The following is a 16,110-nucleotide window of genomic DNA, read 5'->3' on the forward strand; positions in this document are numbered from 1 at the left end:
AGACGCGCGCGGGTTGGTGCAAAAAATGATCCATTTTACTGTTTTTGAAAACAGATCGCTTTCAACGTTTTGATTTCGGTTACCAGCTACACTGCATGTAGTCACAGCACCGCTGCTACAAGGACGTGGCAAAGTGCCGGATCAAATCCACATAGACATCACGGCACTGGCGAAGATCCGCCTTGGACATGCGCTCGTTGGCAGTGTGCGCGTGGAGAATCGAGCCGGCGCCGTACAGATACGCCTTTCCAGGGGCTGCCAACTCAAAGTACGGAATGTCCGTGTTAAAGTTGACAATGGCAGACGGCAGCACCCAGTTGACGGGATCGGTGGGCGCGCGGCGCGTGCGGTGGCATTCGTCGACGACAGACAGGTCGATGGGCGGGTTGCAGGTGGTAAACTCAATCTTGCCGCGGGTGCCGACAATGCTGGAGAGCTGCGCCTGAATGTCCTCGGGTGTCGTGACGACGCGCACAAGCAGCTCGGCGACAGCTCGCGCAGGCACAACGTTGCAGGCGACGCCGCCCTCGCGCACAATAAAGTTGACCGTCGTATCGCCCAGCAGCGGGTCGCTCGGCCACGCGTGCGCTCGAATGTCGCCAAGAATATCCATCAACGGCAGCAGCGCGTTGACGCCGGTTTCTGGGTAGCCAGAATGCGCGGCGACGCCTTCGCAGCTGATGGAGGCCTTGACAATGCCCTTCTGGCGCCGCGCCATGCGCGACTCGGTTGGCTCTCCCACAACCAAGTGCCGTGGGGTCAACTTGAGCTCGTTGGCGCGCTTCATGCCAATGTGATCGGTCTCTTCGCCGACGACGAGCAGCAGCCCGACATCGACGACGCCGTGCACGGTGACTGCCTCGTGTGCAGCCAGCATCATGGCAGCCAAAAGACTCTTGGTGTCACAGGCTCCACGCCCATACAGGAACTCGGCGTCCTCGCTTGGCGGGATGTACGGTGGCACCGTGTCGATGTGCGTGTTGAGCAGAATGGCCGGATTTCCAACCGGACCGACCCTGCGGCGCGCAGACTGCGTACCACCATCCGTCCCAGCAGATGCAGACGACGATGACAATGACGGTGACCCGGCATGACCGTCGGGGTGACTCTTGTCCTCGTAGTAGGCAAACAGGTTGAATCGCTGCTCGACCGCGTCGACGCATTGCCTGCGAACAGTCCATCCGCGCTTGGCCAGCCACGCTTCAACCACTGCACAGACAAGACAGACAGACAGACAAACAGACAAGACAGACAGGCCAGTGAGAACCACAGAGCAAGTCACAAGGATGGGGGAAGCACTCTTGGTACTGGTTGCACTGCGATCACTTTGCGTTCGTCAGTCATCATGTCCCAGTAGTAGCAGTAGTACATTGGATTCTATGATGAGCTATGGGGTTATGTTATTGCAAAAAAACGGCTCACCGTCTGCCATGGCTGCTTCAGAGCTCAAACAGGTCGTCCAGCTGCTCGACTTTGACTTTGTGCGTCTGTGGCATGATTGGGAAAAATAGAGGAGTGATGTTCAATTTGTATTGCATTGGATTGGATTGCTGGGATGGAGTGCTGACAAAAAAAAAACTGTCGTGTTGATTGTCAAAAAAAAAACTGTCGTGTTGATTGTTTGTTTTGACAAACCCGGATTCTCGCAATTCGCAGACGCACAACTCGGCCAAACACACATAGGATGCGTGCGAAACGGGAGAAGAAGAGGACGACAGGTTATGAATCGCCAAGGCGTCCGGTAATATTTGCGCGCTGCCGTGCGAGGAAGGACTTTGCTTGGAATCGCTCCGACACGGTCGACTGCTGCAGCTTGAGCACAATCGAGTGGAATGCCGATGTGGTCAAGCGTTGCTGGCGGACAAAATCGTCCTGTGCGCCGGCCATCTTGATCTGTGTTGATACGGCCAAAGAAACAAACGGAAAAATCAGCACCGAATCGGCCCGGTCTTTTCGCCATCGTCGTCACAGACCCAAACACCAAACGCGGTACCTTAAGTGCGGAAACTTCACTATCTTTGGCGGCAAGACGCTTTTGCATGTCACCCAGTGCTTGAGAGTCGCTTTCGCCGCCAGCCTGGCCTTGTCCACTTTGGAGTTGCGCTTCAAGTGAAGCAACCTTCTCGCGCTCTTTTTTGATAACCTGCGACGACACATGAACAAATCAAAGGAAAACAACGGCCATTCCCGTCAATTTCCACAACCATGAATCCTCGCGCTCTCGCGTTCTCCTACATCCATAAACCCTTCTTCTTCTTTTCCGTCTCACTTACCGTTTTGGCCTCGTTGAGCCAGGTTTGATGCTTCTCCACTTCCAACGCTTTTTGTGTGAGTTTGGTGCGGGCACCTTCCAGCTGGCCGTTCGCGTCGGTCAGCTTGGTCTCGACGGCATCACGTTCCTCCTTGAGCGTATTGAAACCGCCCTCCAGCTTGTAGCTGCGAGCACGCTCCTCGTCCAGCTGCTTGCGCAAATCGGCAATTTCGCCGGCATTGGAGGCATGATGCCCCTTGCTCGTAAGCTCGCCTTCGAGTTTGCGCATGACGTCTTTCGAGTCGGACACTTCGGACTGCAGCGTGATAAACTTTTCTTGCACATCGAGGTACTTGGATTGCAGCTCGGCCTTCTCGGTGAGGACTGCGTTGATGCGCTCGAGCTGCTCCTTGCCGCGGTGCTCAAGCTGCTCGCGGACAGTCACCAGGTTGTCGTGCTTGACTTGCAAGCTCTCGAGCGCGTTCGACATGGGGTCAAAGCTGGCCTGCAGGGCTTGGAGCTTGGCGGACAGCTCGTCGCGCTCGGTCTGCAGCGGCGCCACAGCTGCTTGCAGCTTGGCCTCGCTTTCTTGGGCAAAGCGCGTGTTCATTTCAGAAACCATCTCTTGCTTGTCCATGCTCAGGAGCGCCTGTTGCTTCTTGAGCTCGACCAGTTCCTTCTGCGCCGATTCGAGCTCGTCCTTGACAATGCCATACGTCCGTTGGGAATCATCCAGCTTGCCCTGCAACTCCTCGTTCTCTTGGCGGAACTTGCTGGTGGCGCGCTCGCTCTCGGCCAACTGCTGCCAAGCGATGCTTTCCGCGCCAGAGCGCACCTGCTGCTTTTGGAGATCGTCGAATCGAGTCTGGAGCTGGGTCTTGTCGCCTTCCAAGCGCATGAGCTTTTGCTGCTGATCCAGAATCTCACGCTCGAGCTTTCCACGAGCCTCGTTGGCGTCATCCAGCAGCGCCTGCAGCATCTTGGAGGATTCGCCCTGGCCCTCGCCAGCCCCAGAATCGCCTCCTGCCAAGCTGGCCTTGAGTTTGGCGTTCTCGCGCTCAAGTCGGGCCAGCCGCTCTCGGAGATCCGGGGTCATTGCGTTGAACGAGTCAGCCAGCGACGAACTACCGGCGCTGGCAGCAAGGCTGGCGCCGAGACTGGCACCGCCACCCATGCTCAGTTGGTCTTCGGTCTCGGACAACTTGTGCTTCAGCTGCTCAATCTCGCTCGCCTTGGCCTTGCTCTCCTCGCGGAATTGCGTCGCCTCCAGCGCGGCCTTTTGCATTTGGAGCTGAGCCTCGTTGAGCTGCGCCTGCAAGGCGACCGTGCTCTCACGATACCGTTCCATTTGGCCCTGGTGGAGAGTGATTGCATGGAATGTGAGTCAGGTGGTCCAGTGATGCAACAACCAGCTCACAAACAAAAAAAACGCCAAACAATCAAAAAACACCAAACAAAAACCGAAACACCAAACAAAAACAAAATCCCCCTATTGCCGTACTTTGATGGCATTGTACTTGGCGCGCTCATCCTCCAGATCCAGCTGCTGCTGCATAAAGCTGTTGTTACGGTCATCGGCATCCTTGAGACGCTGCTTCAGATCATTCATGTCTTCGAGCTTTTTCTTGTAGTTTTCGACGGAAGCTTCCAATTTGGTCACTTTGGCAGCAGAGTGCTGAAGCACCTCAAACTCTTCGCGCATGGTCTTGGAGTCTGCCGCGTCCTTGGCGAGAGAGTCAACCTTGTGGCGAAGGTCGACAATCGTCTTTTGCTGCTCCTCGGCCTGGAGCTTGTACTGGTCGCGGAGACCTTCGATCTGATCGAGTTGCTCGCGAAGGTTGTTGACCTCGCCGCGCAGAGCAGCCTGAGCCTTTCCGGCAGGCGTGCCGGGAATGGGCGAGTCTGCGTCATCGAGCAAGCTCTTCAGGCGCTCGCGCTCGGCAATCACGTCGTCGAGGTCGCCTTGCACTTGGCGCAATTGTCGCGACGAGTCCTGGTACAGGTTTTCAAAGTCGTTCTTGGCAGCCTCGAGTTGGCGGAGTCGCGCTTTGAGGGCATCGACCGAGTCGTCGTCGCCCGAGTGGCCGGGCTGGCGCAGCTCCGAGCCCGCAGAGGACGTACGCGCACGACCGCGCGAGACAAGCTCCTGGATGGCCTGCATAATGACGGCCTGCTCCTCCATGCTCATTTGGAGGATGGCCTGGACGAACGGCTCCTTGCCAGTGCATTGCACGGCGCTGCCAATCAGCAACACAATCAGCTTGCTGAGTTCGTGCAAGTCCTCATTCTCGCCGATCAGCGCCACGTCCGGCATGTCCGATTGCTGGATGTTTATTGCGAGTTCCTATGGACATTCAGAGATAGAGAGAGTGAATGGGGCGAGCAACAGAGCGGCAGCGGTTGTTTCGCGTTTCTTTACCTCTTCAAAGAAGCTTCGAATGCCGTTGAGGAGCTTCCTCAGGTTTGCGACGCGGAGGTGCGGGTTGTCTGCAACATCGCGCTTGATCAAGTTGAGCTTGATTTGGTCTGGCGCACTGTCAAAGTGTGTGTGTGTGTCACAGTCAGTGCATTGAGCATTGGCTCAACATTCAAAGTGGAGGTCAGATGGTCCAGGTCCCCATTGACCCATTGCCAGACCGCCGGGCCCCCACACACACACAGAGAGCCAAAACTGACTTGTCCTGCAAGTGGTGTTTGCGACAATGTTGCTTGCTTGACAAACCCCCCCCCCCACCCAACTAACAGAAGGAAGGGGGGAAGAAGAAGCGGCCTTACATTTGAGCAAAGACTTCGGAGAGTGCAACGCCGTCGACGAGATCCTTGGCGGTCGCGTGGGGTCCCTGGATGCCGTCGCACGTGCCGACCTGTGATGGTAGTCGAAAGGGGAGGAAGGCGGCGGGCGGAGGTGGTCAGTGAGCAGTGAGCAGTGGAGGAATAAAAAAAAAAACATTGAAGAGATCTCGGATTTGAGTGCAATGGGACGACAGAGAGTGTAGAGGAGAGAGGGGGGGAGATGGAGGACAGGCACAGGAGCAAGCAGCAGGGCATGGAAAAAGAGAGCGCGATAGAGACAGGGAGAGACGGAGAGAGAGAGAGAGACGGAGGGAAAGTTTGTATGGAGTTTGCAATTGGCAATGGCGTTTACCCAAGTGACGAGCGCAGACACGATCGACATTGTTCAAAAAATGGAATGATGAGAAGATTGATGGAACGAAATAAAAGGAGGGGGTGGGGAAAGAGAGAGAGAGAGAGAGAGAGAGAGAGAGAGAGAGAGAGAGAGAGAGAGAAAGGGTCAGGAGGAAATGGATTGAAACGGATGAATCGATACTGAAAAGGAGCAGGTGAATTTTGAGCCTTGCAAGGAACACAGAAGAGTCCACGTAGTGATGGTGGCATGATTCAAGAAAAGGGGGAGCGGATGGCTCAGAAGCGAAGCGGGCCTCACGGGAGGGCGAGAGGTGGACGAGCCAAAAACTGCTGCAGATCTAACGAAATGGCGCAGTTCGGCCAGAACGACAGAAGCAGGTCAGTTGGACTCGCAGTTTCAGAGATGTTGAAGTAATTTATTCGATGAACGGGGTTATTCCATTGCTGTGATCTGCAAATCGCGTGACGCACAATGCTCAAGCACCCAAATCGGGATGGTGAACGATTTCAGTCTTCCTTGTAAATTTTGACCGCTGTACGCCTCATCGTGCTCGTGTGCTTGGCACCCACTTGCCGCTGCTGCTGCTACTCTCTTGATCCTTGAACTCGAGCAGATGAGGCTCAGAGTGTGGTTGGACCGAGCGAATTGACGTTGGACGCGAAAATCGACCAAAAACTCACTTCTGTTTGCCTGTATGTATTTGGCTTTGTGTGTAGATCTGGATCCAATTCAAACAACCATGCTGTCGTATGACGACATGACGCCAAAGCAACGCCAGTTGTATGATCAAGTCAAGAATAACACGACAGGAAGACTTGAGTAAGCCAAAAAACAAAACCAAAAAAATCCGCACAGTTTCAGAAGCGTCCTGAAATTGACTTCGTTTTGCAGGTTGGATGGTTCGCAGACGGACGACGCTGACATGCAGGCGATCGCGGAAGCACTCAAGGTGAACGAAACAGTGACGCATATTTCGTAAGACATCTCACGCATTGCTCTGATGCCTGTGATTGATGAAGAATGCTCGAACTGATTGCGGCGGATGATAAACAGTCTGCGAAACAATCGCGTTGGCCCTGTCGGAGCGCAGGCAATTGCTCAAGTCCTCAAGGTGACCAAGACGATCGCAGTGCTCAAGTGAGTAGTCGTCTTGCCACTACGAATGCTTGTGGGCATTGAGATTGCTCACTGATGAACGTGGATCAGCCTGAATTCAAACACAGTCCAAGATGCAGGCGTGCAGGCAATTGCTGAGGCCCTCAAGGTGAACGACAGCCTGACAGAGCTCTTGTAATACGTTCTCCAACAACAGTTACTTGTGTTTGATGTAAGCAGTGGACATTCAGAATAACTGTGAGACGGACAGTCTATGGGATAATCGGATTAGCGCCGCTGGAGCACACGCCATCGGGGAAGCTCTGAAAGTGAACAACACGCTGCTTTGGCTCGGGTGAGTTACTGATACTTGCAGTGAGCAGTCGATACTGCGTATGAGCATTGCGAGTGCTCATTGACGGAGGCACCCCACAGGCTGGATGCGAACCAGATTGGCGATGCTGGAGCGCAAGCGATTGCCGAGGCTCTCCACGCGAACACGAGACTGAAAGTGCTCGTGTAAGTCATCTCACGACGATTGATGCTTGTGGTGGGACATGGAGACGCTAACTGAGGCGAGGAGCGACGGACAGTCTGTTTGCAAACCAGATTGGCAATGCTGGCGCGCAGGCGATTGCTGAGGCGCTCAAAGTGAACTCGACATTGAAGAAACTCTAGTAAGGTCACTGCGTAGCTACTGATGATTATGGGAGATCGTGCAATTCCCTTTCCCCCGCCCTTGCTCACTGAGTGAATGGCAGCTTGGAGATGAATCAAATTGGTGATGCTGGTGCACAGGCGGTTGCTGAGGGTCTTAAAATGAACCAAAAGCTGGCCCGGCTTCGGTGAGTTGAATGAGAATCATTGTTGAAGATCATTGAATTGTAAGGCAAGCAGCAAGAGTGCTCACCGCGAGATGGGCGCCGAACAGTCTGGATTACAATCAAATTGGCACTGTCGGTGTCCGAGCACTCGCCGAGGCACTCAAAGTGAATACGAAATTGCAGGGGCTTTGGTATGGTTTGGTTTTTTTTCTTTGTTGCTTGAATGGGGCTATTGAGATTTTGACGCTCACCAACCGAGTGACAGGCTCACTTTCAATTGCATTGACTATGCGGGGACTCGAGCGATCCATGCGGTGCGCCAAGTCAACCCCAACCTGAGTCAACTTGAGTACGTTGCTCGTCCCCTTTTGCGACAAAACGAGACGGGGGCGGGGGAGGGGCTGTTTTCTAACTTGTTTTGCACAGTACGAACTACCAGCTGAGCGATCTTGTGCTGTCCATGCTTCCCCGATTGACGACGACTGCTGAGGACTGTCGATTCGTGTTTCGCCTGCTGATGAACAACCCGGAGGAGGAACAGAAGGATTGGACCTCTGTTTTACCCTCCTTGCCAGCAGAGATTGTCGAGCGCATCATGGACGACGCCTGCTACTGGCAAGTAGTGCGCACCCAACGCCGCACAGCGGAGGGCAAAGACTCCGATTTGATTGCAAAAGTCACTGTGCCCCCAGGACATTCGAAAGTCACTGTGCCGCCTGGACTTTCGACACGCGTAAGAGGGCATTCAACTCGTGCGCGCCAAGGCGACATCCGCCCCCATCACGAGCAACAGCACTCTGGACTGGATTGTGCAGGACGAGCAAGGTGTTGTCCGATACGAAGGTGCCGTTACGCTGGCTGCTGCTGATGTGACTACCGAGTTTGTGACAATCCGAGCAGCAGATGAACCGCGCATCCGACAAATGCGCGAGGGCTGGGAAGTTCAAATTCGACTCACCCCGGCAGCTCCTGTGTGGCAATTTCTTAACGTTGGACCTCAAGATATGGTAATGGAGTCGCTTTCTGTCGGATATTGGAGCGACGAGCTTTGAGGGTTGCTGCACATCGTTACGACCGAGCACGACCACCACTGCGCCTCCGCCGTGATTGTGGAAACTTTTGCTAGTCTTCTTGCAAACCCTCTGTGTGCAATCGTACTATCTCTCAAAGTACAGTCCAGCATTCAACTCCGTTTTTCTTTTCCCGTCTTTTGAACCTCTCTCTTCTCCTCACGTCGCATCCTAGTGTTGTTTTGTTTGCTAGTATTTGATCGTGAGTAGAGTATATTATCCGCTCAGTCATTCATCTTTTTGTAAACTACTTTTGTCAAACTCAGATTTCCTCAGAAAATCCATCGCTCAATTGTTTCAATTTGAGGTGAGGTTTTCGGCCGGTCAGCTTTTCACCAATGCAGCTGAATGACGATTTCGACGATGCTGACAGCGCGCATCTCGGCGACGACGAGCTCGAGCTAGACGACGAGGATGACGAGGACGACGACGAGGACGAGGACGACGATGAGTTGCAGTCGGATGCATCGCCACCAGTGCGGCAGCGGCGAGGAGGGTCGCTTTTGCTGTCCAGCCACCACCACCACGACCACAACCACAACGACCGACAGAATCACCAGCAGCATCAGTACGCGAGCAGCACTCACGGGACACGCATGCTGGTCCAGCCGCCGCCCGCGCTCGACGCTGCACGGCTCGATGAAGACGGGAATGATGACGAGGACGATGCGAATCTGTACATCCATCTGCAGCGGCCGAGACCAGTGCGGCCAGCCATGCAACCCCAGCCAGAGCATCAGCAGCGTGCGAGTGGTGCATTGTGTACTGCTGCTGCTGCTACTGTGACTGCTACTGCGATGACGTGCTGCTGCAGCGCGAGTCTCGAATCGCGGTCGTCGGCTGGGCGTCATCACTCCAGAAGGAAGCGACCACGACCATGAGCACGGCCGGGAGCACAGCCAGGAGCACAGCCAGGATCATAACGATGACGATGACATTGAGCATGAATACGAGGACGACGAGAGCTTGGCCGACGCGGATGGCAGAGTCCGCTCGCTCCGCTTACGCGCTCAGAACGGCCTGGTCGCCCAGCGTGAACGAGCCGTGAGCACCTCGAGTAGAGCCATTCCACTACCATCACGACGAGGTGCGAATGAGACAGCAGTCACAGCCGGAACATTTGGATTTGCAAGCCAAGGCGGCGCGTCGCAGTCGTGGCCTCCTGCTGCTCCTGCTGCTGCTGCTGTTGCTACTGCTGCTGCTGGTGGTGGAGCAGACCATCCGAGTGCTGTGCGTACAAGTGGCGCGCGTCTCGTGTTGGTGCGAAACTCGCCGACCCCGAACAGACGCCGGCCAGTTCCATCATCGCCGTCGCCTCAGCCAGATCGACCTGCGTCTCCTGCAAGGTCGAGAGCACGGCCGAGTGTTGGAGACGCACCCGCACCCGCGACGGCAAGCACGGCAAGTGGTACCTCGACCACCCCTCGACGCACCACTCGCCGGCAGGTGAATAGCCGCTTGGCAAAACGTCGCGAGTTGAGCGAGGACGAGGTTCTTGCTCCTCTGCGCATGCTCTCGTTGTACAATACCGTCCCAGAAGAACTCGCCCTGGCCGCGCAAGCCGCACAGCAAACAACCGTACTTGGCGCAGCCACAAGGCGAGCCATTTTGTCCGGCGAAGGGTCTACCAGCTCCAACGCATCGCTTGATCAGCCCAAGGCATCGGCCACCATGGAAGCCTCGCAGGCAAATAACAACAACATCTCCAACGACTCGCCCAGCGATGCCTCGGTTGGCGCACCTGTGCGGCCGAACAAGCGCAGGCTGGTCAGTACGCCACTCGAGCGCTCAATGAACGATCTGTTGGACGCCGTCATCGAGTGCAACACGCCACCAGCCACGTCAAATCGTTCCGGGCGGTGAGTCGGTGAATTCGGGAGATTGGTAGTGCTGCTGTTTGCTTCTTTTCCGTGTCTCATTTGTTTGTTTGCTGTTGGAACACCTTCATCCGTGTTCTTTTGTGTTTAACATCAACAGGCCACTTCAAGATGATGGCGGTTATGAATTGCCTGCAACAGGGGTCGAGTCGCCGTTTGACGTTGCACAGGAATTGACATTCCTGGTCAAGCGCGTTCGCGTTCACGAGCCCATGGGATGGGCGTCTGGGCTTGTTCCTGGCGAATCCATGTCTTACATTACATGACGCGCTGCATCTCACCTTTGTGGCGCGGGTATTATTTATTTTTCGACGAGCGCAATCCACTCGTTGGTTTTCTAGTTTATGGTTATTATTTTGTTACCACTACAACGCGGTTTGAAGCCAATACGTGACTCGGATAACTTGCAAGTTCCTTGAAGTTTGAAAAGAGCACGTCTGTTTGACATCACAATCACACAACGCCGCCAATTTTGACTCAGTTGTCACCGTGTTGTTGTTTTCACTCATGCGTGAGACATACAACGACGCCATTGCCCTTGATGACCCCACATTACGCCTTTCCTTCAAAACCGAACGTAGAATTTTTGTGCTCTTCGTCGTTGCTCGCAGGTGATGGCCCTCGTGCACGGTGCTACGTGATGTGATGTCGCTCTTTGTGACACTCTCCTCCCTGTGCCATGAGAACAACACATTGGCAAAACCATCGTGACACACCGGTTTGTCGGTGGTTGCTTTTTCGCTTGTCCTTGTCAGGCCGGTTACTTGTGCCTGCACCTCTCACTACACGCCCATGTGCTGGCGTTCTATTACAGCGATGGCGGCATTCACTTCGACGTCGCTCTTTTCGTGGTTCCGATGGGAAAAAGCCAACTGGTATGTTTTGAGTCTTGTGTCGTTGGGGAAAAAACAAAAAACAAAAAAAAAAAAAAAAAGCGCATGAGCCACAACAAAACGTGCTGTTGCAAATCCGGTCTGCCCGCTGTCACGCCCATCTGCTTTGCTTGCTTGCTTGCTTGCTTGCTCTTTGTAGAAGCAACATGGATCTTCCCCACTGGCCCACGTACGCATCTTCGACAAGTCCGTCCCAAAAATGGAGCCAGTTCTTGTTTTTTGTTTGTTTTTTTGTTGTTAACTCTTTTCTCTGTCCCACGTCGGTACGCCCTTCCCCCTCCTTTTTCCTTCTGCCCTTGCTCCTTCCTTCTCCTCCTCCTCATCGTCATCATCATCATCAACAATTCGCTTTCCCCCCCCCCCTTTCTTATTGCCCCCTCTCCCCCTTTGCTCTGCAGTTGAGTCAGTGTTTTTGTTTGTTGTTGCTTTGGTTTCTTTTTTGTTTGTCTTCCGCTCTCTTCACTTCCGCTTTGACTCGCTCCGTCCAGCCCCACTCCGCGCACACTCACTTCCCCTCTCTTGCTTATTGGCTCTATGCTTCTCGTGTGCCTTCATCACCCTCTTCCCAATCTGCTCCTTGCTGTTTTGTGCCGTGACACGAACGTTTTGCTTTTTGCGGGGGGTTTTGTTTTTTTTTTGCAGTGGTTTTTTGGTTTTTTTTTTTTAACGCGTCACCTCCCCCCCCCTTCCGGCCTCGGTTCAACCTAACCCACACTCATTAACCTACTGTGACTCGCTCTCTTTCGCTTTCATTCTCGCACTTTCGTGCCGTCTTTTTCGGTCGCTTCTCTCGTGCCGTTTTGTTTTCATTCGTTGTTTTTTTTTTTTTTTTTTGTTTTTTCGTCTTTTTTTGTTTTTGTGTGTGTCACTTCTCCGCCGTTCCTCTTCCCGCTCGCTTTCTCCTTCAGTCACTTTGACATCAGGCCTTTTCCACCTGGTTGTTTCTTCGCTTCGTTTTCTCCATTGCTCGTTGCTTTTGTGCTTTCTGTTTCTGCCAGTGTCGGCCTTTCGTTTTCGTGTTTGTATTGTTTTTGTTTTTTGTTGTTGAGAAAAATCGAACGTTTCTCGTCACTTCCGATTCGTCCGGCTTATTTCTTGTTTGTTTTTGTCGTTTTTGTTTTTGGTATTGTTTTGTTTTTGGTATTGTTTTGTTCTCATTTATGTTATTTTGTTTCCTTTTTGCTTTTTCTTTCGATTGCAGTTCGTTCTCGTCATGAAGCCACGCAACTCGCTTTTGGCCATTGTGGCTCTGCTGGCCCTCTTTGCGTCCATGGGCAACGCCGACAACGCTTGCAACATTTGCGACTGGAGTTGCGCTAATGTCGCGCTGTGTGCCGACACCATGACAACGGTGCCGACAACGTTTCCGCCATACGACCCTGCTACCTACAGTGGCTATGATCCTAACGATGGCTACCTGTACGAGTTGCATGTGTTTGTCCTGTTTCTTGCTTCCAACGATATCGCCGTCCGCTCATCGTCCGCTTTGCGAGTCTTCTGCTACAGATCCTTGGCGTACACGAAAATTACCACCATCCCTGCCAACGCATTCGCCTCAATCGCCAACACTCTGACTCGCTTGTACGTGACTGCAACCTCCAGCTCAGCTGAAAAGAATACCGCGCTAAACTTCGTTTGACCCATTCGCCTCGTAGGGATGTGTCGGGTATGGCACTTGAATCGATCGACCCACAGGCGTTCGCTGGTTTGACACGTCTCCAAAGCCTGTATGTGCCGAGTACTTGACTATGTGCAGCATCCTTGTCGCCACGTGCATGAACGGTTGCCAGTTTTGTTTGCTCATTGTGAGTTTGTGTTTTTCTTTTGAGCAAGAGCACTGGGGGGAAATCCGCTTCTTTCAACCTTGCCAGCCAATGTCTTTTCCGGTTTGACTGCACTGACCACGCTGTAAGCATGCAAATTGCACTGCCACCGCTTTTCATCGATGAAGAAGGTCGCGCGCCTTGCTGGTTTCACTCAGTGTTTCGATTTGACTTGCCTTGTTGAGCAGAGATTTGTCGTACAGTTCGCTTTCAAACTTGCCCGTCAACTTCTTTACCGGTTTGAATGCGCTAACCTGGCTGTACGCTTGCAAATGGCCGTGCTATCGTGAGTCCACCTTACTAACTGCGGACGACTGGTTCTTGTCATGCAGCGCACTTTCGAGCGCCCCAATCACAGCGCTGCCCAGCAATGTATTTGCTGGACTTGGCAACCTGCAGGAACTGTAAGCACGAGGAGACTGGGTCTCTGGTTTATTCAATCCAGTGCTCACATTTGTTCTTTTGTTCTGGAACAAAGCTACCTTGATAACACGCTTATCACTGTCCTCGATCAAAACGTGTTCGACCCCGTTCCTCTCTTGACAGCCCTGTTCGTCGTCATCACCCTCTGGCTTGCGATTGCTGCACCTTGCTGGCTCCACATCTTACAACCGCACTCGCGAATTGTTGTGCAGGAATCTTCAGGCCCCGATCTCCGTATTTCCCCGTTTGAGCCCTCTTTCTCATCTGACGGCGTTGTACGTTTGCCATTGTCTGGCCAACTCGGAGAATGAGCTTGAAATCGCTTTGTGAACTTGCAGCAGGCTGCTGGTCATCACTGATTTGTTTTCGCTCGCTATCCCTCTCTCTCTCGCTTCCACCACTCAGGACTTTGGGCTCTCCTTCTCTCACGACCATTCCGGATTCTGCATTGGCGACTTTGACCGCACTTAAGAGCTTGTAAGTTTGAGGTTGCGTGCCTTGGTGCGATTCGAGCTGACCGGTGTGGATTTGCGTCTGGGTATCCTGCTGCCAGCGGCGTGGCATTTCCGTTGGCCAGCCTCACCGCCAGCATGCTTGAGGGAGCTGCTCCCTCCCTCACAACCCTGTAAGTCTGCGATGCAGTGTTCACGAGCGTTGTAGTGGTACTAGCCTGACTTGAATGCTCAGGGTTATCAACGGCGCGAGCCCCCTCACAGCCGTCCCTGTCGAAGCCTTGGCGACACTTACTTCGTTGCAGGTCCTGTGAGTCGTCAGATCCTCGTCGTGCACTCTTCATCGACAGCCTAACTCACTTTTTGCCCATTGTTTCAGTTACTGGTCTCAACCTCAATTCACCAGCATCCCAGATCATGCCTTTAGCTCTCTTACCAACCTGCAGACGCTGTAATGCACTTCGAGGATGTGGAGAACTGCATACCCAACATTGTCTTGCGCTGCACTCGCTTATTGATGGAATCCGCTTTAGGGATATGAGCAACAGCCAGATTACCTCCATTTCACCCAGCGCTTTTCAAGGACTCTCTAGTTTGACATATCTGTCAGTACTTTTGGTTTAGAACGTCTGGTGCAATGTGGAAGCGATCACATCGACTGCTTGGAACTTGCTGGCTAACTCGGTTTCATGCAAAATGACTTTGTCACATGGCAGGAATCTCGCGCTCAACAACAAGCTGACCAGCTTTCCTGCCACGTTACTCCAGGGCACTCAACTGAAATACCTGTATGTCTCAACAGAATAACAGAATGCGGCACCACGTGCTGCAGGCAGATGCTCATTTGTCCGCTTTTTTTTTTCAGCTTTGCCTACGGCATGGGCAGCAACTTCCAACTTCCCCCTGGACTGTTCAAGACTCTAACTATGACTTACGTCTTGGTTAACGGTCGTGTTGTGGATGGCATCACGAGAGAGCAGCCTAGCACCTATTCCACCTCCCCTTACAATTACGCTGGTAAGTCCTCCTTGGTTGATGTCCCCAGAATGCTGAAATAGACGCGTTAACTGCATTCGTTGGTCTGCGCCAGCATGCGATGGCCAGTGCGACACTTGCTTTGCGGCTGGAAGTGCTTCGTGTTGCATGGCAAATTGCTTGTACTGCAACACAACCTCCACCTGCCAGTACTGCTACACTGGCTACACCATGGTCGGTGGTGTCTGCGTGGAGGCACACACGAGCCTTTCCACGATGTCTGCTGCTTCCGCGGCAACCGCATCAGCCATTTCCGCCGCTTCCGTCGTCGCCGCTTCGGCTGCTTCCGTCTCCCGTGCTTCCATCGCGTCCGCGTCGATTGTTTCCGCGTCCAGCGCTTCCGTCGTCGCCGCTTCGGTTGCTTCCGTCGTCGTCGCTTCGGTTGCTTCCGTCTCCAGTGCTTCCATCGCGTCCAGCGCTTCCGTCGTCGCCGCTTCGGTTGCTTCCGTCTCCAGTGCTTCCATCGCGTCCGCATCGATTGTTTCCGCGTCCAGCGCTTCCGTCGTCGCCGCTTCGCTTGACGCTCTGAGTGAGGCTACAAACAGTGGCAACACGTCGACGGTGACCATCGGGATTGCCGTTGGCTGTGCCGTTGGTGGTCTGGTTTTGATTGCCCTGGTCGTTTTGCTGTTGGTCAAGCAACAACGCTCCCCCAAGAAACCGGTTGAAGCGCCTGCTCACCAGCGCTCGCACTCTAGCCAAGCCATTGAGCAGATCCTGTACTCGTCCATTGACGAATTCAAGTTCGGCGATGAAAAGCCGCTTGCTCGACAGTCGTTTGTCGACAATACCTACGCCGCTGCTGTGAATTTGAACTGGAACAACCCCATGTATGACCAGCTCAACGCGACCGTGGAGCCTGTGTACCAGAACGCCTCCGTGTATGTCAGCGAAGCGCCAGTGTACGAAAACTCGGATGTTGCCAAGCAGTAGACCGCGTGCCAGACCAGTCACAACAACAAAAGGCCAGGCCTTTTGTTTCAAGAGTTTCACAGGGCTACGAGCCCTTCAAGAGTTTTCAGAGTTCAGAGTTTTCAAAGAGTTTTCAAAATGTTCAACAGTGTTCAAAAAGTGTTATTACAGTTCAAGAGTTTTCACAAATGCTGTCTGCTGTCGCATCGTGCCAGTGGCAAAACGCGACAAGTTCACCTGATACATGTATTGCGATGAGACAACCGAACAAATCAGGCTTTGGTTTTTCCGGTTTTTCTGGTTGATT

The 16,110-nt window shown here is 53.5% G+C and overlaps 5 protein-coding genes across 6 annotated transcripts; 3 read left to right on the plus strand and 2 right to left on the minus strand.

Moving 5' to 3' along the window:
* Nucleotides 1-115: 115 nt before the first annotated feature.
* On the minus strand, nt 116-1,432 carry CAOG_05616 (hypothetical protein; the record flags this gene model as incomplete). The annotated part of the gene is made up of 2 exons (XM_004346239.2): nt 116-1,209; nt 1,423-1,432. 2 exons carry the CDS (start codon nt 1,430-1,432, stop codon nt 116-118), a joined length of 1,104 nt encoding a protein of 367 aa, XP_004346289.2.
* A 104-nt stretch (nt 1,433-1,536) lies between these two features.
* CAOG_05617 (hypothetical protein) lies at nt 1,537-5,429 on the minus strand. Its single transcript, XM_004346240.2, has 7 exons — nt 5,397-5,429; nt 5,027-5,115; nt 4,671-4,785; nt 3,753-4,595; nt 2,274-3,605; nt 1,994-2,143; nt 1,537-1,893 (listed from the first exon to the last, which is right to left on the minus strand). Exons 1-7 carry the CDS (start codon nt 5,424-5,426, stop codon nt 1,720-1,722), a joined length of 2,733 nt encoding a protein of 910 aa, XP_004346290.2. The 5' UTR covers nt 5,427-5,429; the 3' UTR covers nt 1,537-1,719.
* Nucleotides 5,430-6,138: 709 nt separating this feature from the next.
* On the plus strand, nt 6,139-8,370 carry CAOG_05618 (hypothetical protein; the record flags this gene model as incomplete). The annotated part of the gene is made up of 12 exons (XM_004346241.1): nt 6,139-6,218; nt 6,291-6,374; nt 6,453-6,536; nt 6,606-6,689; nt 6,787-6,849; nt 6,930-7,013; nt 7,088-7,171; nt 7,256-7,339; nt 7,426-7,509; nt 7,584-7,667; nt 7,745-8,051; nt 8,134-8,370. 12 exons carry the CDS (start codon nt 6,139-6,141, stop codon nt 8,368-8,370), a joined length of 1,359 nt encoding a protein of 452 aa, XP_004346291.1.
* Nucleotides 8,371-8,726: 356 nt separating this feature from the next.
* Nucleotides 8,727-10,531, plus strand: CAOG_05619 (hypothetical protein; the record flags this gene model as incomplete). The annotated part of the gene is made up of 3 exons (XM_004346242.1): nt 8,727-9,132; nt 9,203-10,247; nt 10,366-10,531. The coding sequence occupies 3 exons, from the start codon at nt 8,727-8,729 to the stop codon at nt 10,529-10,531; spliced, it is 1,617 nt and encodes a 538-aa protein (XP_004346292.1).
* A 302-nt stretch (nt 10,532-10,833) lies between these two features.
* Nucleotides 10,834-15,990, plus strand: CAOG_05620. Of its 2 annotated transcripts, XM_004346243.2 has the most exons (18): nt 10,834-11,140; nt 11,298-11,421; nt 12,360-12,577; nt 12,665-12,739; nt 12,814-12,885; nt 12,992-13,066; nt 13,170-13,241; nt 13,314-13,385; nt 13,460-13,531; nt 13,617-13,679; nt 13,810-13,881; nt 13,958-14,029; nt 14,092-14,166; nt 14,236-14,307; nt 14,390-14,461; nt 14,573-14,644; nt 14,722-14,873; nt 14,947-15,990. In XM_004346243.2, exons 2-18 carry the CDS (start codon nt 11,305-11,307, stop codon nt 15,822-15,824), a joined length of 2,301 nt encoding a protein of 766 aa, XP_004346293.2. In that variant the 5' UTR covers nt 10,834-11,140; nt 11,298-11,304; the 3' UTR covers nt 15,825-15,990. The 2 variants fall into 2 exon arrangements, with proteins under 2 accessions (XP_004346293.2, XP_011270537.1); XM_011272235.1 differs by lacking the exon at nt 10,834-11,140 and having other exon boundaries at nt 11,202-11,421; nt 14,947-15,838.
* Nucleotides 15,991-16,110: the final 120 nt, after the last annotated feature.

The sequence above is a fragment of the Capsaspora owczarzaki genome (assembly GCF_000151315.2).
Source record: "Capsaspora owczarzaki ATCC 30864 unplaced genomic scaffold supercont2.9, whole genome shotgun sequence".
In the NCBI taxonomy this organism is placed as follows: domain Eukaryota; class Filasterea; order Ministeriida; family Capsasporidae; genus Capsaspora; species Capsaspora owczarzaki.